The following is a 12,691-nucleotide window of genomic DNA, read 5'->3' on the forward strand; positions in this document are numbered from 1 at the left end:
GCAGGTAATTTGCTGGAGTGTGATTTGTTATGCTGCTAGGCTCGTTTAAAATTTCACAAATTTGAATGTGGAGTGCACTAATGGCGTCTATTTGCTTTATTTTCTCATTTGTTGTATATGCCTGACTATCCAGACAAGATAACCATGGTGTCCTTAAGTGAGTATGGGAGATCTGGGTTTGCCTTCTGGTTCTGCTACTTAAACTAATGTGTCCTTCCTGAGATTCAGTTTCATCATCTAGAAAATACAAATAAGACATTTCTTCCAGAATTATTTTAATGATTAAATGATTGAATGTGACAGATTATACCTATTTTTCTAAATATATTTTCTAAGGAATGACAACTATAGGCAATGTGGGATCCTTGACTGGATCTTGGAATAGAAAAAGGACATCAGTGGGAAAACTGGTAAAAATCCAAATGAAGTCTGTAGTTTAGTTAGTTGTATTATACCCATGTTGATTTCTTAGTTTTGATAACTGTACTGCGTAATTATACAAGATGTTAACATGGGGGATGCTGGGGGAAGGGAATATAGGAATTCTCTATACTGTTTTTGCTACTTTTCTGTAACTATGAAATTATCTCAAAACAAAGAGCTAAACAGATGAATAAGGTAGTTGTAGTTATACTGTTGTCTTTTATTAGTTTATAAATTGCCACATGTACTTGCAGGTCTCCAGTTGACAAATCTGTCCCACAGGTGCCCTCTCATGAGATACTCAGCAATCCTGCAAGGTGGGATTCCCATTTCATAGCTGATGAAACAGAGGCTCAGAGAGGGAAGGGGCTTGCCTGAGGCTGCCCAGATGCTCTTTCCCTTTGTAAGAAAGCGCAGCCCTTAGCAGGTAGCCATGCTGTGCATCATGACTCCGCACCCTGTTACCAGGCAACAGGTCCTGCTCACCCATTGGTCAGTGCCTCAGCGGGGCCCTGCCCACAGGCAACCGTCAGTGGGTGACCATCAGGAAAGTGATTAGCCAACAGTCAGCGGAGGCGTGGTCGTCAGGTAGAGTGAGGTGAGAGGCGAGTTCAGGCCTTCTCCGGGAGGCCCTCCAGTTCAGCCAGCCCCGGGCCACGGGACAGACTGGGGGCTGTGTCCAGCAGGACTCCAGAGCCCTGGTCTTGAGGCTGTGGTGAAGCTCTCCCCCACCCTGTCTCTGCTGCCTGATAGCAGTGGCCTTCTGCCGGGGCCGCAGTCTAAGGAACCTGGTCCCACCTGCCATGCCCGCCACCCCGTGTTTGGATGGCCTGAGGAGCCTGAGGGCCAGCTGGGTGGGATGTCTGGCTCCCCAGCAATGACGGCTGGGCAGGGTGTGGGAACCTGGCTCTGAGGAAGCTGCCAACTAAGATCTGCCTCCTCTTAGCCAGGACCAAGACCTTGAAGGATAAGAGCTATACCTTGGGACCTTGCCCTTTCTTGTCAGAACAAAGGATAACATTTGTTTGGTAGAGATTTATAGGAACATCGTGACCTGGTCATGACCTGACCTCAAGAACAAAGGATCTGACACCAAGAAGTCTGCAACAACTAACCACACTCATCCTTCACCTTTCCTAGAAAAGGGCTTTGCTGGAAGCTTTCAGTAATTTTGGGGTTCTTAAGGGATAAGCTACCCATCTCCTTGCATGAACCTGTAATAAACGTGTACCTGTTCCAAACTCCCCTGTTTTAGTATTGTTTGGCCTCACTGTGCATTGGGCATATGGACTTGTGATTTGGTAATACCGTCTCTTGTATAGTCACATCAGAGGCCAGCTGGTGAAAGAAAAACTCAGTCTCCTTAACAAAAATCACACACAAGCCAGTGATGCTTTATTACACAAGGGATTTGGCAAAGGACACATTCATTTTGTAAAAGAATCCCCACCTAAGATTCCTAGTGAGCCATCTGGTGATACAGTCAACTTAATAAACAATAGCTGGTATTTACCAAGTGCTTACAATGGGCCAGAGCCATATAAATCCCACCAGGAAAACAGGACTTTTCATTAGGATCCAGATTTAGAAAAGGCCCAGCTTCAAAGATTCTGTCTTGCACAGACTGAGGATTCCCATTTCCAGAAGTTCAAAAACCTCCTTTCTTATCTAAGGGAGGGAAAAGAAGAAAAAAAAAAAGTTTAAGATCAAGAGAGGATGGACTTGTTGAATAAATTCAACTATCTGGAATCCCTTGGTATTTATGCAGCTGTTACGGCCAGAATCAGGAAGAGCAAAACCTGCATTTTATTCAGGTTTGAAATATTTACATAATTAAAGGAAGAGGAACTACATAAGACATCAGTTTCATGTAGATGTCCTCTTGTTTGTAGCCCTTCAAAATAAACTCTCACAGAAAAAAATCTTACACAACGGTGTTTCAAGATATCCAAAGTATGTCTAGACTATACACAGTATTTTATTTATTTATTTATTTTTTCCTCCATTTATTTTTATTAGTTGGAGGCTAATTACTTTACATCATTGCAGTGGTTTCTGTCATACATTGAATGAATTAGCCATGGATTTACATGTATTTCCCGTCCCGGTCCCCCCTCCCACCTCCCTCTCTGCCCGATCCCTCTGGGTCTTTCCAGTGCACCAGGCCCGAGCTCTTGTCTCATGCACCCAACCTGGGCTGGTGATCTGTTTCACCCTAGATAGTATGTATACATGTTTCGATGCTGTTCTCTTGAAACATTCCCACCCTCGCCTTCTCCCAGAGTCCACAAGTCTGTTCTATACATCTGAGTCTCTTTTTCTGTTTTGCATATAGGGTTATCGTTGCCATCTTTCTAAATTCCATATATATGTGTTAGTATACTGTAATGGTCTTTATCTTTCTGGCTTACTTCGCTCTGTATAATGGGCTCCAGTTTCATCCATCTCATTAGAACTGATTCAAAGGAATTCTTTTTAATGGCTGAATAATGTTCCATGGTGTATATGTACCACAGCTTCCTCATCCATTCATCTGCTGATGGGCATCTAGGTTGCTTCCATGTCCTGGCTATTATAAACAGTGCTGCGATGAACATCAGGGTGCACGTATCTCTTTCAGATCTGGTTTCCTCGGTGTAGACTATACACAGTATTTTAATACAGGGTAACTACTAATAATGACATCATCACAATAAAAATAAGTCTGGGTTAAAAGGGTTTTTGTGAATCCTATTTCTTCCTCATTATGATACTTAGAAAACTAGTGGTGGTTACTCAGATTTAACATTATAAGCAAAATCATCAAATATGCCCTCATGTGCCTTACATCAAGTTGGTTAAACAGGTTTCAAGAAACCAGTCAGTTCAGGAGGGGTGTGTGTGTGTGTGTGTGTGTGTGTGAAACTCAGACAATGGTTTTTAGCCTAACTCACTAATCAGTTAAAATCAGGTTTGGCCATTCTGAGGATATAGTCTTAGACAGCAACATAATTCAGCATATTTGGACTGCAAGCTCCTTTGACAGTCACTGCCATGATTTATCTCTGGCTGGGACTGGCAGCCATGTTTGTTACTGCACAACCCTCTCTCCAACCGCTACTTCTAAGCATCAGGCTAGATTGAAAGATTAGCCCCATGATAACATGGTGGGTGTCAAGTCAATTGTCACATTATGATGATGATGGATGACTTTCATAAATATATAATCAGTTAATGCTGGTCCCACAAAGGTATTCAATCAGTTTGTTAACTCACTGAGACATCAAAAAAATTTCCCCACTCCTCAAAACGTAAATTGCTCATTATGTAAGCAGGCTTTTGGGTATGTGGAGATGCAGGCAAATGCACTTCTAAGGATAAAAAGGCAAGGATGATCATGTCTCTAAAACAAGGCACAGGGAAATACGCCAAGTCCTCCAGACCTTCCTGTTTCCCAAAGGTATAGATGTGGACCCCAGTGGGGCAGAGGCCACTGGGCATTCAATGAAGAACCAAAGCTGATTCCTATGAAACACATGGGAAGGATACAGTTATGTGTAAGGGGTGAGATGGCCTCTATAATTGTAGTTACTTCAGAGTTAAAAGAAATCATTTCAAAGGCCAGAATGTGCTGGCTCCCCATGTCAAAGACTTTATTGCTGTGTTTGAACTCAAGTTCAAATTGAAAAAAAAAAGATTAAAGGGAAGTGCTGGATTGCTGGTTACACGGTACCTCGGGAATGTCCATCATCCTTCTCAACTTCTGATCTCTCCAGTTCCAGTCAAAAATCAGAAACTTTAAGGGGTTCAAATGAAGGCCACCTGAAAGAGACAGAATTGCTACATTAAAGAACTCATGACATAAGCTTATTAAAAGGATTTTTTATTCCTTTGGTTGCTTTTTTTTTTTGGCCTCATTTGTTCTTTTCTCCCCATCCCATCCCCCCAACACTGGCAACTAATCTCTGCACATTAAGTGCTGTCCCTGTCTGATGGAAAACAAATGCAGCACTCTGAGACTTGCTCTCCTTATAATCTTATCACTGATTCTCAGGGAAGCTGCTCTTGCTAAGCTTGTGAAATGCTCAACGGCTGGCAAAGAATCAATCCCAGCCTCCATTTCACCAAGCCCCAGAGGGTGAACTCTCATTCCGACAGGAATTTGGTAAGATGTATCCTACAGTTCATGAGTTTGAGTAAACTCCAGGTGTTGGTGATGGACAGGGAGGCCTGGTGCGCTGCAGTCCACGGGATCGCAAAGAGTCAGAGAGGAGTGAGCAACTGAACTGAACTGATCCTACAGTTCAGGGCAGGGACCCTTCAGAGGAGTTGAATCCAGTAGAGTCTGCCTGGCTCTGAAAAGGTGAATCAGCAGAAGGTTGAGGACAGGGTTGGGAGGTTAATTTCAGGCAGAAAAGAGAGTTAAGACGAATGAGCTCTAAAGTCTGCTGTCCTTTGAAAAGACTGGTAAACGACTCATTCCTACTGTCTTCTTATCTATCTAGAGACAATATTGAAATGTGGGGTGGAAGGGGACCTCAGAGGTTGTCTGTTCCTCAGAGGTCCCAGAATTGGGCAGTTAGCTTTTCCCCACTCCCCACTTTCTGCCCACTGCCCCCAAGCTGTCACACCTGGAAACATAAATAACAAAGCCTTCTTTTATCCCGCAGCCCTTCCCCTCAATACTGGTTTATTTCAGTAATTTCCTCTCTCCCCAAAGACTTTTTCATGCTTCTTATAACTACATTGCCTCTTATTTAAGACTCTCTCTGTAAATTAAAAATGATATAAATGAAGAAAGACAATGGGTTAATAGTGTTCCCTTAAAAATAATTGACCTGGTGGTGGGATAGCAAATAGGTACAGTCTCTCTGGAAGGCAACTGGACATGATATAACATGAGCTTTAAAATGCTTGGAGTTTGATAAAATAATTCTTCCATTTCAATAAAACACCAGAAACTTAAGCACGGTTACTTAAAAAGATGATAAATGTGTACCCACTTACATGAGCAAAAAAATTAGAAACAACCCAAATATCCTGCCTTAATAGAACTGTTAAACACCCATATAACTTGGAATCAATATCCAAAATATATAAAGAACTGGTACAACTCCATGGCAAAAAAAAAAAAAAAAAGATGATCTGATTTAAAAATGGGTGTAGGAACTGAATAGATATTTTTTCCAAAGTAGACATGCAAATGGCCAACAGCTCTGTAAAAGGAGCTCAACATCAGTAACCAGCAGGGAAATACAGATCAAACCCACAATGACCACCCCCTGTTACCTGTGCGAATGACTATTACCTACAGACAAGAGGTAACAAGTACAGGCAAGGATGTGGGGAAAAAGAAACCCACGTGCACTCTGGGGGGATTGTAAATTTGTGTATAGCCATTATGGAAAACAGTATAGAGGTTTCTCTGAAAGTTAAAAATAGAACCACCCTACAGCCCAGTAAATCCACTTCTGGTTATATATCCAAAGGAAATGAAATCATTATCTTGAAAAGATATCTGTACCCCCATGTTCATTGCAAAATTACTGCTAATAGCTAAGACACAGAAACGACCTAAGTGTCTACTCATTGACAAGTGAATGGATAAAGAATGTCAATGTTCTTTGTCACACACACACACACATTACTCAGCCATAAAAAGAAAACCCTGCCATTTGTGACAAGATGGGTGATCCTTGATGGCATTATACTGAGCGCAATAAGTCAGACAGAGAAAGACAAATACTGTATTATTTCACTTATATGTTGAGCCTAAAAAAAAAGAAACAAAACCAAAAAATGAACTCATAGCTATAGAGAATAGATTGATGGTGGCTGCCAGGGGTGAGAGGCAGGAAAAAATAGTTGAAGGTGGTCAAAGGGTAAAAACTTCCAGTTATAAGACAAATAAGTGCTGGGAATATAAAATACAGCATGGTGATTACAGTTAACAACACTGTACTCTATATATGTGAAAGTTGCTAAAGAGAGTAGATCTTAAAAGTTCTCATGACAAGAAAAAAAAAATTGTAACTACATGAAGTGACTGATGTTAATCAAACTTACTGGAGTAATCATTTCACAGGTATCACATGTACCCATGATAAAAAAAAATGGAACTATGTGAAGTAACTGGTGTTAATCTAACTTATTGTAGTAATCATTTCACAGGTATCACATGAACCAATCATGCACACCTCGGTTGATACAATGATATATGTCAATTATATCTCTGCTAAACTGGAAAAAAGCTCAACAGGATATTATGCAGCCACTAAAAATGAAAAAATATAACTATTTCATGACATGGAAAGTTCTCATGAGATATTGACATATTGAGTACTGTAATTAGTCATGTCCCACTCTCTGTGACCCCATGGACTGTAGCCTGCCAGGCTCCTCTGTCCATGGGATTCTCCAGGCAAGAATACTGGAGTGGGTTGCCATGCCCTCCTCCAGGGCATCTTTCCAACCCAGGGGTTGAACCCAGGTCTCCCACACTGCAGGTGGATTCTTTATTGTCTGAGATACCAGGGAAGCGTATTAAGTAGAGAAGACAATTGTAAAGTTATGATATGCAGTATGATTTCCATTTGTAAAAAGACATAGACAAATGCATAGGGAAAAAGACTGAAAGATATATAATTAATATTAACTGATAAGTGGTATCTCTAAAGTAACTTATTTTTTTTCTGTATCTTTTTGCATTTTACAAAGGCTCTTATAATTAGAAAATCCCCTTATTAAATAAAACAATACAATTCTGTCTGTAAGTGTTATGGGATAGCTTTTGACGTTTAGAAACTCTCCTTAATATAGCATATATATAAACATCTCAAGTCATAAACAGCTACATAAAATGTGTTATGTGCCATTTGAATTACTTTGTTAAATTTTCAGTTTTTAGAGTGATGGAATTGTTTCTCTTTAAACACTTTGTATATAGCCTAACATCTGTAGTCAATGAATATTAAACCATTGGTTCAGTCAGAATCAGAAGAGTTATTTTCCTTTTATAAAAAAATCAACAGCTCCTTAAATGATTTTTCCACATCTCAGATGAAGTAAGCTTTCACAGTGAGTTTTCACAACTCTGCAGAACTCTAATTTCAACAATCTGAACAACTTTGTTTTCTCTGTCTCCCTCTCTTTTAAATATTAAATATGGAGAAAAGTGACCCTGTTGCCTGGGGTAGGGGGTGGGGCGGTGGTGGTGACACATACAAAACATGTGGAATACAGCAAGGGAGAGGTGAGCCTTTGGCTAAGCTAAACGGCGCATCCCTGGGCCCTCCGGCTGCCCAGCCAATCTCTCCTGACTCCATGTCTCCTGGATGGACTATGAGCACCTCTCATCTGCTCTTTCACTTGCAACACCCTCCTGGGGCCACAAGACAAAAATCCAGCCAATCACCGTGCAAGGCCTTCCTCCAGAATCTGAACTGCTTTCCAACGGAAATACAGGCTACTACAGCCAGTAAAGTCTCCAACCAAGAAAAGGCGGTCTCTTTAATAAAAGTAGTAACTAGTATTTGTTGAGTTCCTAAGGAGTGACACTCACTGTGTTTAGCTTTTTACTGGCATAACATATCCCTTGTTGTTCAGTCACTTGGTCATGTCCCACTCTTTTGCAACCCCAAGGACTGCAGCACACCAGGCTTTTCTGTCCTTCACCATCTCCTGCAGCTTGCTAAAACTCATGTCCATTGAGCCAGTGATGCCATCCAATCATCCTGTCCTGTGATCCCCTTCTCCTCCTGCCTTCAATCTTTTCCAGCATCAGGGTCTTTTCTAAGGAGTTGGCTCTTCGCATCAGGTGACCAAAGTACTGGAGCTTCAGTCTCAGCATCAATCCTTCTAATGAATACTCAGGATTGATTTCCTTTGGGATGGAATGATGGGAACTCCCTGCAGTCCAAGGACTCTCAAGAGTCTTCTCCAACACCACAGTTCAAAAGCATCAATTCTTTGGTGCTCAGCCTTCTTTATGGTCCAACTCTCACATCCATACATGACTACTAGAAAAATCATAGCTATGACTAGACGAACCTTTCTTGGCAAAGTAATGCCTCTGCTTTTTAGTATACTATCTAGGTAGGTTATAGCTTTTCTTCCAAGGAACAAGCATCTTTTAATTTCATGGCTGCAGTCACCATCTGCAGTGATTTTGGAGACTCCCCAAATAAAGTCTGCCACTGTTTCCACTGTTTACCCATCTATTTGCAATGAAGTGATGGGACTGGATGCCATGATCTTAGTTTTCTGAATGTTGAGTTTTAAGCCAGCTTTTTCACTCTCCTCTTTCACTTTTACCAAGAGGCTCTTTAACTCTTCTTCGCTTTCTGCCATAAAGGTGGTGTCATCTGCATATCTGAGGTTATTGACATGTCTCCTAGCAATCTTGATTCTAGCTTGTGCTTCATCCAGCCTGGCATTTTGTATGATGTACTCGGCATATAAGTTAAAACAGGGTGACAATATACAGCCTTGACATACTCCTTTCCCAGTTTGGAACCAGTCTGTTTTCCCAAGTCTGGTTCTAACTGTTGCTTCTTGACTTGCATACAGATTTCTCAGGAGGCAAGTAAGGTAATCTGGTATTCCCATCTCTTTAAAAAATTTCCACAGTTTGTTGTGATCCACACAGTCAGAGGCTTTAGTATAGTCAATGAAGCAGATGTTTTTCTGGAATTCTCTTGCTTTTTCTATGATCCAACGGATGTTGGCAATTTGATCTCTGGTTCTTTTGCCTTTTCTATTTAAATTCAGCTTGAACATCTGGAAATTCTTGGTTGAAGTACTGTTGAAGACTGGCTTGGAGAATTTTGAGCATTACTTTGCTAGCATGTGAAATGAGTGCAATTGTGCAGGAGTTTGAATATTCTTTGGCACTGCCTTTCTTTGGGATTGGAATGAAACCTGACCTTTTCCAGTCCTGTGGCCACTGCTGAGTTTTTCATATTTGCTGGCATATTGACTGCAGCACTTTAACAGCATCATCTTTTAGGATGGCCTTCCCTGGTGGCTCAGCTGGCAAAGAATCTGCCTGCAATGCAGGAGACCTGGGTTCAATCCCTGGGTTGGGAAGATCCCCTGGAGAAGGGCATGGTTACCCCCTCCAGTATTCTGGCCTGGAGAATTCCATGGACTGTATAGATGCAAAGAGTCAGACACAACTGAGTGACCTTCACTTCTTTTAGGATTTGAAATAGCTCAGCTGAAATTCCATCACCTCCACAAGCTTTGTTCATAGTGATGCTTCCTAAAGCCTACTTGACTTCACACTCCAGGATATCTGGCTCTAGGTGAATGATTACACCTTCATGGTTATCTGGGTCATGAAGATCTTTTTTGTATATTTCTTCTGTGTATTCTTGCCACCTTTTCTTAATATCTTCTGCTTTTGTTAGGTCCATACCATTTCTGTCCTTTATTGTGCCTATCTTTGCATGAAATGTTCCCTTGGTATCTCTAAATTTCTTGAAGAGACCTCCAGTCTTTCCTATTCTATTGTTTTCCTTTATTTCTTTGCATTGTTCACTTAGGAAGGCTTTCTTATCTCTCCTTGCTATTCTTTGGAACTCTACATTAAGATGGGTGTATCTTTCCTTTTCTCCTTTGCCTTTTGCATCTCTTCTTTTATCAGCTATTTATAAGGCCTCCTCAGGCAGCCATTTTGCCTTTTTGCATTTCTTTTTCTTGGGGTGGTTTTGATCACCACGTCCTATATAAAGTCATGAACCTCTGTCCACAGTTCTTCAGGCACTTTGTTTATCATATCTAATCCCTTGAATCTATTTGTCACATCGTAAGAGATTTGATTTAGGTTATTCCTTAATGGCCTAGTGGTTTTCCCTACTTTCTTCCACTTAAGTCTAAATTTTGCAATAAGGTGGGTGCATTTACCATCTCTGTCATTCAGATAAAGAAACAGGTTCAGAAATGTTAAGAAATTTGCCAAGTCACAGAGATGGTAGCTGCCAGACCTGGGATGTGCATCTAGAGGCTTCAGTCCCTAGCAGAGGCTCTTCTCCCTGACACGGTATTGCTTACACACTGCCTCCTCTGGATACAGACTGTGTCTCTACCTGTCCACTTCTGATTCATCTGTTCTCCCATTCCTGAATGCTTTTCTCACATCTCCATACTTCAAAGGTCCTATCTGAATCCTATCCATACTTCAAATATCAGTTAAAGACTCCTTTCTCTATAAAGCCTTCCTTGCAGATTCAGCTGCCAAAACAACCTCTCCTTCATTTCAACTCATACAGACTCAAGAGCTGGTTTGGCCCTTGGCATTATTTCTGTCATCCTCATTCTATGTACATTCATCTCTTCAACCAGATCAGGAGCTCTCTGAAGGGGAAAGGCTCTGGAATCAGGAAGGCCTAGAATGAGAGGGTCTTGGGAGGGGCTACATAACCTTTCTAAGCTGCAGTTTCCCCTCTTAAGAAATAAGCATGCTAGCCTGCAAGGATGCTGTGTGTGCTCAATGAGATATGTAAGGGTGTTTAGCACAGCACTCAGGACAAGTAGGAATGTAAAAAATATTTGTTTCCCTCTCCTTGTCTGGGTCTACCAAGTTTGCTACTTGTAATTGCACAGACTTCTACATATAGTGGGTTCGCTTATGCCTGGTTTTCATCTGGAGAGAAATAATAGTATTTTTAGCTCTTTTTTGCTTCCAGGTAAAAGACCATCTCTATACTGAGATACTATGTTGATGAACACATTATTTTTAGACACACAGAAATCAAGGAACAGCTCCAGACAGTTATAAAATAAAGTTTTGAGCAAGTCATTTGGAAATGAGCATTTAAAAGAGATACTTTAATCTGTCTGGCAGGTAGAAAAATATACTAAGATCATCAGGAGGCCAAAAGGTTTTTAGGCTACTGGCTTTGAGAAAGTCATCAAACTATAAAAACCCACCAGTGGATGCTATCTGGAATACTTTCTAGGTAAAGTACTAAAAGGAAATGAACTCGCGAGAAGTGTTCTAGAATACTTGAATTTCATCCATAGAAACTGCACTTTCTTTCAACATATTTTCTATACCAGCCCTCAACTGGAATGGGAGCCTTGGGGAGCCAAGACTCAATTCAGTGAGAGGGAAACACTCAACACAGTAGCTCACAAAGTCCAGAGGCTGCAAACTGGTGTACTAAACTGTGACTCTACCCACCTGCTTAAGGCAATTGGAATGTGAATGTATTTAGACGGGCACACATACTGTCTTTCGCAACAGTCCTTATCATTCCCCACTGCACTACAGCTGCTGGCTGCTTTCTCGCGACTAAAGGCTGAGTTTCCTGCCCTGAGTTAACTAAAAACACAAGAGGTCTGGCGTCCCTGCATCACTACCTCTTTTCATACCTTGTTTGATGAGTTCTTTAATCCTCCCTGGAGTTCCTACGCCCAGGTGCACTACACGCTTCTCCAGCAGTTTTACCTGCTCCTGGACCTATTTCAACATGGAAGAGAAGACAGAAAAGAAGAGTCGTTGGAAAGTTCAACCACAGCCCAATTTTAGAGCATTTAATCTAAAAGCTAAGAAAGCGAAACAGCACAAGGAGCTCCTCCTGTTTAGGTCAACTTCCGGGGCAAAGGTTAACATCAAGACGGAAGAGAACGCCTCCCTAGAAAACTGGTCAAGCCTCAGCTTCTGGACAGGAGTATCAGAGCACAGAGGACTGGCGACTGCTGTGGGGACAAAGGCAGGGAATGCAAAGAAAGCCAGACTGGGTGTTAGATGTGTAAGCGAGGCACCAAGGAGCTAAGGTGAAGTGGTTGAAGTGAACAAACTGAGGTCTGACGTGGCGCCGAGGCATCACTTCTGCTCTCACCAGGAACCACAGGCCCTTGCTTACCTTTATGTGTTTGGCAAATAATTTCATAACTTTGCTGTCTCCTTTGAATGCGGTCATTGACCTAATGAGAAGAAATAGATTGACTCATAAGAAAACTCACTCATTCAGGGCCATGCCAACTACTTATGCATTACACTTTGATTTATTTAAAAGCATATGCACATTTATGTGTGTATATATGTACATACATATGTGGATATACACACATAGACAGAAATCCTGATTTTCAGCCCGTCTCTGGAACAAAAGTGGGGTGGCCTTTATTCAGGCCTGCATCTGGGTTGGCTTTTAACTTTCAGACACAAGGTTAAATTTACTTAGGTTTCCTTGATTATTGAAACATGTGGACTTGCCTTTTACTTGTATTAAAATGAAAACCACAGTCCCAATATGGTATCACTCATGCTAAAAGCTCATGA

At 41.4% G+C, this 12,691-nt stretch overlaps 1 protein-coding gene across 2 annotated transcripts in view; it reads right to left on the reverse strand.

Annotated features, from left to right (window-relative positions):
• Positions 1-1,786: 1,786 nt before the first annotated feature.
• Positions 1,787-12,691, reverse strand: part of CMSS1 (cms1 ribosomal small subunit homolog) — a 373,974-nt gene continuing 363,069 nt past the window's right edge. For both annotated transcript variants that reach the window (XM_020916728.2, XM_070455010.1), the window contains 4 exons: positions 12,273-12,333; positions 11,779-11,866; positions 4,136-4,224; positions 1,787-2,091 (listed from right to left, as the gene is read on the reverse strand). In XM_020916728.2, coding sequence (XP_020772387.1) covers positions 2,008-2,091; positions 4,136-4,224; positions 11,779-11,866; positions 12,273-12,333 — 322 coding nt within the window. In that variant the 3' untranslated portion in view covers positions 1,787-2,007. The remainder of the gene's footprint in view (positions 2,092-4,135; positions 4,225-11,778; positions 11,867-12,272; positions 12,334-12,691) is intronic.

Source organism: Odocoileus virginianus, chromosome 25 (genome assembly GCF_023699985.2).
Source record: "Odocoileus virginianus isolate 20LAN1187 ecotype Illinois chromosome 25, Ovbor_1.2, whole genome shotgun sequence".
NCBI classification, from domain to species: Eukaryota; Metazoa; Chordata; class Mammalia; order Artiodactyla; family Cervidae; genus Odocoileus; species Odocoileus virginianus.